Source organism: Camellia sinensis, chromosome 6 (assembly GCF_055761805.1).
Source record: "Camellia sinensis isolate YWXY chromosome 6, ASM5576180v1, whole genome shotgun sequence".
Lineage (NCBI taxonomy): Eukaryota > Viridiplantae > Streptophyta > Magnoliopsida > Ericales > Theaceae > Camellia > Camellia sinensis.
Window position 1 is genome coordinate 189620566 of NC_138966.1, and position 12695 is coordinate 189633260.

The 12695-nt window shown below is 38.9% G+C and overlaps 1 protein-coding gene across 1 annotated transcript; it reads left to right on the top strand.

Moving 5' to 3' along the window:
* Positions 1 to 10168: 10168 nt before the first annotated feature.
* On the top strand, positions 10169 to 11088 carry LOC114262661 (F-box/kelch-repeat protein At3g23880-like). Its single transcript, XM_028203035.2, has 3 exons — positions 10169 to 10318; positions 10471 to 10653; positions 10804 to 11088. Exons 1-3 carry the CDS (start codon positions 10169 to 10171, stop codon positions 11086 to 11088), a joined length of 618 nt encoding a protein of 205 aa, XP_028058836.2.
* Positions 11089 to 12695: the final 1607 nt, after the last annotated feature.

Here is a 12695-nt window from a genome sequence, read left to right on the forward strand (position 1 = left end):
TGGACTGATCAGAGGGAATCAGCTTTCCAAGAACTGAAGACATGACTGGTGACTGCACCAATTCTCACCCTACCCTTAGGTACGGATGGATTTACTGTTTTTATTGATGCCTCTTATAAGGGTTTGGGATGTGTCTTAATGCAGAATGGTAAAGTTATTGCATATGCTTCCCGACAACTGAGACCGCATGAGAAAAATTATCCGACCCACGACTTAGAACTTGCTGCAGTAGTGTTTGCATTGAAAATTTGGCATCACTACTTATATGGGGCAACATGTGAGGTGTACACAGACCACAAGAGTTTGAAGTACTTCTTCACACAGAAAGAAATGAACATGAGACAGCGGAGATGGTTAGAACTGATAAAAGACTACGATCTGTAAATTCTATACCACCCAGGGAAAGCTAACACCATTGCTGATGCACTCAGCTGGAAATCAATTGGGAATTTAGCCTGTTTACTCACCGGACAGAAAGAACTGCTATGTGACCTTAAAAAATTTGAAGTTGAGGTTATTTTGCATGAACAGGGTGGAACATTAGCTGCTATCTCTGCCCAACCAACACTTATTGAAGAGATCAAAGAGAAACAACAGCCAGATGATTTTCTGAAAAAGATCATTGATGAACGGGAATCCAAACTGAGGCCGGACTTTAAGGTTGAGAACAATGTGTTGAAATTTCAGGGAAGATTGTGTATACCGAATGATTCTAAATTGAAAAGACGAGTTTTGCAGAAAGGCCACAATTCGAAACTTTCCATCCATCCGGGGAATACAAAAATGTACCAAGACTTGAAACTGAATTCTGGTGGCCGACAATGAAGAAAGAAATTGTCGAGTTTGTATCAAAATGCTTACACTGCCAACAAGTCAAAGCCGAACATCAACGACCCGCAGGCGTACTTCAGCCCTTACCAATACCGGAGTGGAAATGGGAACATATCACTATAGATTTCATTGTTGGTTTACCTCGCTCCAGTAAAGGTATGGACTCAATTTAGGTTATTGTTGATAGATTGACTAAATCCGCTCACTTCTTACCTGTCAAAACAATCTATAATGCGGACAAATTGGTTACAATTTATATTGATGAGATTGTTAGATTGCATGGAGTGCCTGTATCTATTGTTTCTGACAGGGATTCAAAGTTTATATCGAGATTTTGGCAAAGGCTGCAAACTGCACTAGGTACTGAATTGAAATTGAGTAGTGCCTTCCATCCTCAGACAGATAGCCAATCAGAAAGAACCATATAGACTCTAGAAGATTTACTGCGTATATGTGTTCTTGATTTCTAAGGAAATTGGGAAAGCCATTTATCTTTAGCTGAATTTGCCTACAATAACAGCTTTCACTCGAGCATTGGTATGACGCCTTTCGAGGCTTTATATGGCAGGAAATGTCGATCTTCTATCTGCTGGGCAGAAGTTGGAGATGGGCCTTTGCTTAGCCCGAGATTGTACAGGAAACCACAAAAAATGTGAAACTAATTCAACAAAGATTGAAAACCGCCCAAAGCCGGCAGAAAAGTTATGCAGATGTTCGAAGGCGAGATAGGGTATACGAAGTAGGTGATCATGTTTTTGTTAAAGTGACACCGATGAAAGGGAAGACTCGTTTTGGAGTCAAGGGTAAGCTGGCACTGAGGTATGTTGGGCCGTATGAGATCATTGAAAAGATTAATCCGGTGGCGTATCAAGTAGCGCTCCTTGAAATGGAGCATATGCATAACGTCTTCCACATTTTAATGTTGAGAGACTATCTTCGGGATCCCTTCCATGTTATTGAGCCTACCCGTGAAGTGTTAAGTGATGACTACACTTATGAAGAACGGCCTATTCAGATTGTAAATCGACGGATCAAGAAGTTGAGAAACAAAGAAATCCTGTTAGTGAAAGTGGATTGGCAAAACCACGGTGGCACTTATGCCACTTGGGAAAGGGAAGATGATATGTTGAAGAGATATCCTGAACTATTCCCTCTGGACCCAATGTTCTTCCAAAATGAAGGTAATTCGAGTTTGGGGACCAAACTCTTTTAAGGGGGGAAGACTGTGACAACCCTCACCTCTGATTAGTGCTAATCTGTGATTAAGCATGATAAGTAATTGAACAGACTGAAATTCTGAACTGAACGCATGAGTATGTTGCTTAATTACATTTTCTATCTGTTTGTCATAAATTTATCTGTTCCTCTTTTTAGTTTCGAATTGCGAATTGAAGGCCTTGTCGGCGGCCGATTCAGAAATTGATTGGTATTTTATGCTAGTTAGAATTTATGTGATTTTATGGTAGCTTTAATTAACATTTGATTTGGAATGATTAAATTAGATTAAATAATATTAAATTATTGATTCAAGGTTAATTACCAAATTACCAGTGAGTGGGCCACTTTGTTATTACATATTTGGAGCCTTGTTCATATTTGTTACACCATTTCTCCATCTCCTAGAGCAAAACGTGAGAGAGTTAGAGAGTTGGGAGAAAATTTGTTTCATCTTGAGATTTGGCTTGGAGAATTAGAAGAATTGAAGAGGAATTGCATAATTAAGCTTCCATACTTGAAATTGAAGACCTAAGGTAGAAATTTCATCCTCACATTTGTGAATTTGAGTTATATCTTGCATGGTCCATGGTAAATTAGTGTTTAGATTCAAGAATTGGTTTAAAGAGTTGAATTTGAGAGTGAGTTCATGCATGCATGTCTATACCATAGCATTTTGAGGTTGTTCTTCATGAATTTCCACATGCATGTCCATGTTTTTGTTATAGTCCATGAATTTACCATGTTCTTGAGCTTAATCTTGCATTTGGTTAAGTTTTAGAGCACTTAATTCATAAGAGTTCTTGCATATTATGTTTTTACATAGTTCATGAGAGTTTCTTTGAAATTGTGTTCAATTGACTTACCTTTGGGCTTGATTTTACAAAATTGATCTTCAAAACATGTTGTAGTATGAGTTTTCAAGTGTTTTCCAGAAAATGGGCCCAAAAGGTTGAGTTTTGAAGTGTTGAATGCTTGGTTTGAGCTTGGGAGGCAAATCTGGAAATTTCAGATTTTGGCTTCCACGCTCGAGCAACCATCTTTTGTTCAGAGCTCCGCTCGAGCGTAGATTGCAAGCTCTCAGGTTTTTGGTGCACGCAGATGCACGCTCGAGCGAGGTAACCTACGCTCGAGCGAGGACTGTATCTCACGCTTGAGCAAGCGTCGAGCGAGCATCGAGTAAGGATTTTCAACATCCAACACTTTTTACATTTTTACAAACCACTCGAGCGAGGAAGCCCACGCTCGAGCGACCCCACTGTTTTGACAAGCTCGCTCGAGCGAAGAAAGCCACGCTCGAGCGAGACCCTTGTTTTCTAAAAATTTTGAAAAGTGTTTTAAAGTGCATCTTTACATCCTCATTCCATCCTAGATATTCCTAGGCCTAGTTTAAGGCATCTTAATGAGGATAATGTTATAGAACCACACCAAGTCAAGATAGGGATTAAGATGTTAATCCCAATGTGTAACGTGTGTGTTCATTATGTTACTGTGTAGGGTTGGCATCCTGGGACGCTTGTTAACCTATCTGTAGCCCAGTACTCTGTGAGTAACAATGTTGTAAAGATATGTTCACTAATGATTATGTTCTGAACAATTAACTGTACCGTTTTCTGAAGTGATACTGTTTACTGAATGAATGATGTCCTATTTATGAACTGTACTCGTGGTATCCATAGCAACTTATTGTTACTGTACTGTTACTGCTACTGGCACAAAGATCTCTGTCGGTTCCAATACTTAGGACCAATACTGTATACTGTTATGATGGCTATCAACTGACTGTTCGGTCTGTTAAGACCTACTATACTATTTTGCTATTGGATGTACCACATATAACTGCTATGGTTTCTAAATGACTGATATGACTGTTTAATGACTGAAAGGACATTCATTCTTAACCTTTTTACACATTTGTTATTCACTGGGCTTTAGCTCACTGTTTATATTTATATGTAAGTGTCCAGGCACTGTGTCACGACCCAAACCCAACCCTATGGGTTTAGCACCGTAACTGGCCAGTAATCCGAGATTACCGAAGGCCTGCAGAACAGTAGAACAGTAAAACAGAGTACAGGGCCTGGCGGAAGCCAAAACAATAAATAAACAATGTCCAATGAGCTGTGACAGTCTGTATGCAAAAAGACTTTTCATACATTTGTACGTAGACAGTGCAGAACAGTATGCACAATATTTACAATCATTCAGACTAGGGACTTCATCCCTTACATAACAGTACAGTAACATGCAGTCTATACAATCCATTCGGTTATTACAAAACAGTAAGACAGTACAGAAGGGGGAGTTGTAAAACACCCCTAAGCCTTAACACGATAGGCTCGGAACCTCGCAGTGAGGTGCATAGGCTGGCTTGACAAAACTGGAGTTAGCCTCGACGCTCCTAGCTGCGGTCTGGTGCCTGAACACCTACATATATATATATAAGCAGTGAGCTAAAGCCCAGTGAATAACATAATGCGTAAAGGGGTTAAGAATGAATGTCCTTATAGTATGAAAACGGTTCAATTAAACAGTATTTCAGTTGTTCAGTCAGTACAGTCATATGTGGTACACCCATTAGCATAACAGTACAGTAAGCAGTAGGTCTTAAAGGACCGAATAGTAATGATGGCCATCAGTCAGTAAACAGTAGTGGTTCCAACAAGGGAACCGACAGAGAATTCTGTCACAGTAACAGTAAACAGTAGGTGCTAAGGATGCCACAATACAGTTCAGAATATAGGACATACATTCATTCAATTAACAGTAATCAGTTCAGAAAACAGTACAGTTCAGTTGTTCAGAAGATAATCATTTGTGAACATATCTTTACACAATCGTTACTCATAGAGTTTAGGCTACGGTATGCTAGAGTGTGCCTCCCCAGTCGCTAACCCTACACAGTTAACAGATTGAACACACTAAGCTACACAGCTGGGAAAGATAGTAACCTAACCCCTAATGCCTCGGTGTGTTCTACATCTATATCCTCAGTAAGATGCCTTAAACTAGGCCTAAGAATGCCTAGAATGGGATGAGGATGCAAATATGTACTCAAAAAGCAGTTTCAGAAGTTTCAGAAAAACAGAGTCCCGCTCGAGCGCAGGTTTACCCGCTTGAGCGGACATGCAACAAAGGTACACGCTCGAGCGTCAACTCTCCCGCTCGAGCGTACTGTAAAAGTACTAGATGGGTGAAATCTCCGCTCGACGGGCGCTCGACGGGCGCTCGACGCCCGCTCGATCGTGAGACACATGCCTCCGCTCGAGCGCCCAATCCTCCGCTCGAGCGGACTGTAAAACAGTGCAGAGAAAATACTGGATGCTCGGATTCCACGCTCGAGCGTCACCAGTCCCCGCTCGAGCGGAAGTGCAAAATCTGGAAAACCCAGATTGCACCTCCAAGCCAAAAACCAAGGTTTAACAACTCAAAACTCGACCTCTTGGGCTGAATTGCCAGAAAACATTTGTAAACACATAGAATGACATGGTTCAAAGCTCAATTTTAAGAAATCAAAGCCCAAGAGTGTCTAATTCAAACTCAATTTCAAATCAATATCAAGAACAATATGAACATGCAAACATGCATGAATTTTAAACAACTTCAAAGTTCACTTTGATGCTCTAAAGGAGCCGATTGATCCAAAAACAAGTTGAAGACATGGACCATTACAAGGTTATGGACATGCATGTACCATTTTACCATGATATCAACTCACAACTCAACAATTCAAACATGCATGCATGAAATGAGCTTCAATTCACCATTAATGAACCAATTCAAGACTTAACTCTACAATTAGACATGAACCATGCTTGAATCAATTTAAAGACAAAATCAAAAGATGAAATTCTTACCTAGGTTCCTTGAATGCAAGTCTAGAGGCTCAATTAAGCACTTAAGCTATCAATTCCTCAAGATTCAAGCCAAATCTCTATGTTGAATTCACTACTCTCCCTTCCTCACTCTCTAAGGTCGGCAAGAGCTCAAACAAGGCTGAGGAAATGTTTTGATTCAAGTGTGGTGTAGCTCAAAGGTGTATAGGTAGTGGCCCACTCAAGGGCAAAGTTGTAAATGAGTCAAACTCTGCAATTGGTCAATATTTAATCTAATTAATCATACCTAATCAGTTTTCAGATAATTATACCGTAAAATCACATTAATTATGATGATCATAAAACATCAATCAACTCCCGGTTCGGCCGCCGATAAGGCCTTCAATTAGTAGTTTAAACATAAAACGTGAACAGATCAAATAATCAATCAAACTGATAGAATACAAATTAACACACACACTTAGTCAATTCAATTCTAGTTTTCAGTCAGTCAGTTCAATTCAGTACTTTAATCAGCTCAGTTATCAGTCATGATCAGTTCAGTTTAACGGTAATCAGTGTTTTATCGGTGAGCAGTGATGAGGGTTATTACACACTGGATCGATGCTAGGAGCGTCAGGTTAAGCTCCAGTTTTGTCAAGCCAACCGTTGTGTCTCACTGTGAGGTTCCATGTCTATCCAAGCCATGGCTGTTGTGGGGGTGTTCCAGACTCACCCTTAATGTCTCTGTTTTGTAATAGATGTTTAAGACTTGACTGTAGAGTTGTGTCAAGGGATTTAGTCCCTAACCTGGTTGTTTGTGTACATGATGCATATATATATATATATATATGTTCTGGTTATGAATGTGACTTGTTCATAGAAGTCTTTTTGCATTCAGAATTCCACAGCTCATTGGACATCTTTTATTTACTGTTTTGGCTTCCGCCAGCCCCTTACTCTGTATTATTGTCATTACTGTTAAGTAGGCCTTTGGTAATTACGGATTACTGGCCGGTTACGATGCTTAAACCCATAGGGGCGGGTTTGGGTCGTGACATTCATCAAGGAAAAACTCACTAGTGGTATCATATGTATTCCATTTGTGAAGACTGGAGACCAACTAGCCGATGTTCTCACCAACGGGCTAGGAAGCAAACCATTTCATGGCTTTCTCAATAAGCTGGGAATGAGAGATATTTTTGCACCAGCTTGAGGAAGAGTGTTAGAATAGGAAATAAGTTAAAATAGGAAAAACATAATTGTGTTTCCTTATATTATGCCTATGGCATTCCTGTAATTACTCAGTATTATCAATATAAAAAGGAATAAAGTCTACCTCATTCCCTAACCTTTTCTTTTCACTAAACCTACAATGCTCCAATTTTTCTCACAGCATAATGAAGAAGCTAGTTGTGACAGCAACTTAAATGCTAACCCTTGCAACAATGGTGTTGAAACACCATGATTAGCCCACTAAGAAATTGGCTCCTCATACATTTATTCTTGCTTCAATAACATGTGGCTAATTGAAATAGCCAGATCCATTTGAAAAAGCACCATATTTAACATAAACATTTCGCAGATAAGTTGTATTTTTTTTTTTTAAAACAGTTGCTCAAAACACTTGCTCTGGTCAGTAGACACTTCTTTATCTTCATGCGGTACTAATCGCCATTTGAAAAAGCACCATATTCAACATAAACATTTCGCAGATGAGTTGTATTTTTTTGAAACAGCTGCTCAAAACACTTGCTCCGATTAGTAGACATTTCTTCATCTTCATGCGGTGCCAATCGCCGAATGCCATTACTTCCACCTTGAAGCCAAGACTCATGATAATACTCAGGGACCAAGGAATGAGCTATGCAATGCAAAGGTGTGTTGTTTTTGGTCCATCTAGCTTCTAAAATTTCATGAATGGTGTCAAAGAAATCTGATTGTCCTGTGATATGATCTTTGTCTTCATGCTCAAATATAATTGCTTTCACATTTTCTATTGTGGTGTCCCACATATCATATATAGAATGTAACATAGGAGCATCAGTGTGTGTAATCCTTAGCATGTCAACAATAGGCTCTATAAAACTCAAAAGGTAATCCAAGTCATCCCACCAAACATCATTTACTACGAGTTGCTTCACCTCATGAGCTTTAGTATCCACTGGATTCTTTCCATCTCCTTTTTAAATCTTCCATCCTGCATCCATCACCATTTTCTCTAATGCTGGCTTCACTTCCTTCAAACATTTAGCTGTGACAATGTGTGATGCAAAGGGTTGTAGAACCAAGGTTTGCATCACACATTGTCACGGCTAAATGTTTGAAGGAAGTGAAGCCAGCATTAGAGAAAATGGTGATGGATCCAGGATGGAAGATTTACAAAAGAGATGGAAATAATCCAGTGGATGCTAAAGCTTGTGAGGTGAAGCAACTCATAGTAAATGATGTTTGGTGGGATGATTTGGATTACCTTTTGAGTTTTACAGAGCCTATTATTGACATGCTAAGGGCTGCACACACTGATGCTCCTGTGTTACATTCTATATATGATTTATGGGACACCATGATAGAAAATGTGAAAGCAATTATATTTGAGCATGAAGACAAAGATCATATCACAAGACAACCAGATTTCTTTGACACCATTCATGAAATTTTAGAAGCTAGATGGACCAAAAACAACACCTGTGCATTGCATAGCTCATTCCTTGATCGCTAAGTATTATCATGAGTCTTGGCTTCAAGGTGGAAGTGATGGCATTCGGTGATTAGCACCGCATGAATATAAGGAAGTGTCTACTAACCTGAGCAAGTGTTTTGAGCGGCTATTTTAAAAAAATACAACTCATCTGCGAAATTTTTATGTTGAATATGGTGCCTTTTCAAGTGGATCTGGCTATTTCAATCAGCCACATGTTATTGAAGCAAGAATGTATGAGCAGCCAATTTCTTGGTGGGCTAATCATGGTGCTTCAACATCATTATTGCAAGGGTGAGCATTTAAGTTGCTGTCACAACCAGCTTTTTCATCATGTTGTGAGAGAAATTGGAGCACCTATGGTCATATTCATAGCATCAAAAGAAATAGCTTGACAAGTAGCAGAGCTAAATATTTGGTCTTTGTACATTGCAACATAAGGATGTTATCAAGAAAGAAAAAAGAGTACAAGGAAAGGCCTTCAAAGTATTGGGATTTATGTAAGTTTTCTAATTCATTAATATTGTTTTCTTTCTTCTACAACATTTTTTTTTTCCTGGATTAGTTATTGACTTTTGCATGATTGTAGGTGGAGATAGGTTTGACATTGATGGATCTCTAATTAAGTTTGCAAAACTTTCCATCAATGAACTTGAGTTGGAGCTTGTGACTTTTGATGATGCAATGGAGGAGGTTCAGCCTGATGATGTTGATCATGATGCTTAAGACTTAGATGCTTAACTTTTGGACTAGCTTGATTTGATCTTTTGCCTTTTCATATATTGATGTTTATATAAAGACTATAGTCTGTTTTTTATTTTTATTTTTATTTATTTATTTATTTTTCAACATTTTGTGGTGTGGTGGAGATGATCAGTCAACTATGAATAAGAATAGTTGACTTGACATACAAAACTTATCATTTTTGTAAATCTAAATTCGATCATCTCAATTAACTTGAAGGTAGTTTTTTATTTTAATTTTTTTATCATAATGTTTATATTTGTGACATCATTCACAATTTGAATTTATAATATGCTGCAATTATAATGATATAGAATATTATAGGTGTGATCAAATTTATACACATTTTAAACTTGATCAAGTAAGCATCCATATCATTTTCTTGTCTTTTTTTGCTTAATTTATATTTTGTACACAATGATTTTTTTATTTCTTGTCTAAACTGATGGTGATAAGGAATTATGCAACTAAAATGGTGGAAAAACATATGAATTGTGGGAGGTTAGAAGCACTAATCAATCAGGTATGTGCCTAGGTCCTACATTCATTTCATAATAAATTACTTTTTTCTTCTTCTATGTATTTTTTTAGACTTTAACCATCTGGGTATTGATCATCATGATGTGTAGATTATGTAGTTAGTTAGTACAATAAAAAAATTCTATTAAGATTTTATGTGATGTGTCCCCGTATTCGTATATATTTTTTGGACACTTTTTAGCTGAGTCCCCGTATCCTTATTTTTACGAATAGGTGAATCTGACACCTAAACACATACCCATATCCAAAACCTACACCCAAGTCCGTGTAACATTGTGAAAAAGCACCTCAGTCTTTTAACTAAGGATGACACCATTAACCCATGAAAGATCATCAATCAATGTATCGCAGCCTCAAATCATGTTTTCTTCACTTGATTGTTCACGAGCCATATGTCAATATGGTGTGTCTCGATTACCCATCGAAGACTCTGCTCCAAGATGTCGGGATTGGGGGCTCATGTGATGGGATGGTATGTATTTACTTTGTCAAAAATTATGATGACATCTTTTGTATATGAAATCCTATAACTAGACAAAAGCAAAATTTGCCATCTTTTGGGAAATGATCTAAACTTGGATTTCTTATGGGTTTGGATATGACTCCTCCAATGATGATTACAAGGTGGTTAGGATCGGTTTTGCTAATGGGTCACTTGAAGTTAAGATTTATTCCTTAAGGACTAATTCATGGAAGAAGATCCAGGATTTCCCTAGCAATATAATTGGTTTTCATTCTATGGATTCAGGTAAGCTTGTGAATGGATCACTCAATTGGGTTGGAACCAATCCTAGCAATCAGTCTTGGGTTATCACAGCTCTTAATTTAGTGGAGGAGACATATAGAGAAATTCCACAACCTAATTATGGGAGAAAGTTTTCTAGGTTATCAATTTGGGTTTTGAGAGAAAACCTTTGTGTTGTTTGTGAGGATGCTTTTACTTTTGCTGATGTGTAGGTAATGAATGAGTATGGCAGGAAAGAGTCCTGGACTAAATTCGTTTGTATGCCATACTTGCCGAAGAAAATTCTTGTTCTGTTCTCACAACCTTTGTGGTATTTGAAGGATGGTGGAATGTTGGTGAATTGTACTGGGACATTGGTCCTTTGTGATCTCATAGAACATACATTCAAGCAACCTGTCATTTATGGTGTTCCTTATTTTCACCAAGTGGAGGTCTATGTAGAGAGCTTAGTTTCGCCTAATGCTTTTATGAAGATGCCAACTGACCTTAACAATTAAGGGATGAGAAGAAGAGGTACCACAAATTCTTGTTATATCTTCTTGTGGGGAAGTAGTTCTGGAAATACTCTTTTGATCCAATGGGGCACTCGAGATCCTCAGCTAGTAACCTGAAAAGAAATGAACACTCCGGTCGGGGGTGCCAGAATTAGCACTCTGACGGATAAGTCAGTATATACTCTCTCGATTGCTTGTCTCTTAAGTTAAGCATACTAGTTCTCACATACCTTTTTCTGACTGATGATCCTCTATTTATATTATTCCCCTTAGGCTTTAGGGTCGGGCCCACTCTCGATCCATTGCATGTACATATACTCGGCTTTTATTCTACTGGTTGGAATGCCGATTATTTTATTCAGCTCTTCAATCGACTAGGATCAATGCCGAATAAAAGTTACGTTCTTGACTGATCTCATACCTACATTTGACACTATTGACCTCCAATTATTCGGTTCCCACAATTGCCCTCCATAAAGCCCACTAGCATCAGTTAGTCGGCGTGTTTAGTTTTCGAACTTGGAAAGTCAAAAATTCAGCGGTTAATCCTCATCCCAATTTGTGTCAGAATGCACACGCTTGTTGGTCATCATTGCGATATCCCGCCCCTACGTACGCTGCCTCCATTTAATGTGATTTTAAATTTTGTCTTTTCGAATATGTGTTCTGAATACTCAAAAGTCTCTGGTTCAACTTCTAGTGCAACTCCTTCACTTCACGGCTTCTGTAACTCCTTGTTTCTCATTTTCCTCTCTGTCTGCTGTAAGTTTTCTTCTCCTTCACTTCCAACTCCGTTTCCTTGTTTGCTTTTAGTTTTTCATAATCCTTAGGCTGGCTAGGATGGCAAAACATTTGAAGGAGCTCCTTTCAGCGGATCGAATCTCCAGCTTCTGACGCCATTTTTCCATCCCCGATGACGTCCATCTATCACTTTTGGCAGACAGCACCACTGATATGTAGAGGACTGATGAGAGCACAATCGTCTTTCCTCTCCTGTCAATTACTAAGGGCGGAGTCTATTTTTCCCTCCACCAATTTTTAAGGGCTGTTTTTCGACACTGGGGTCTAATCCCTTCCCAGCCTAACATGAATTTTTTCCGCATCATAATGGGGATTATAGAGCTAAACCGGTGTCTTAGGATTAACCTAGGCGTACCTGCCATTCGACATTGTTATGCCCTAGCCAAGTCTACTGGCCGGCTGGGATGCTACTTTCTTAGGGCCAAGGATACCGATCATCACTTAGTGGCTATGCTTGCCAGCTCTGGCAAGCGTATTGATGACGTGATGGTCATTGTCTGAGGCAACTAGAAATTCGGCGAGGGTGAAGATCGCCTAGATCCCATGTCAAGGTGAAAAGGCGAACCAGGTGGCTGTATAGCTCATTTTTGGTTCTTTTATTACCATATCTGTATTTAGCTCTCCATCCATCTTATCGTTTTGTTTATGCAAGCAACGACTTGAAGAGAATGTTGGTTTCAGCCGACGACGTTGTACTTGCAGAAATTAAAATCGCACTACAGTTTGTTGGCCGTCCAAACCTTCAAAAACAAGGGAGGGTGGCCTACATTCTCCTGTGGTATGAGCCGACTTACACGACATTTTTGGCT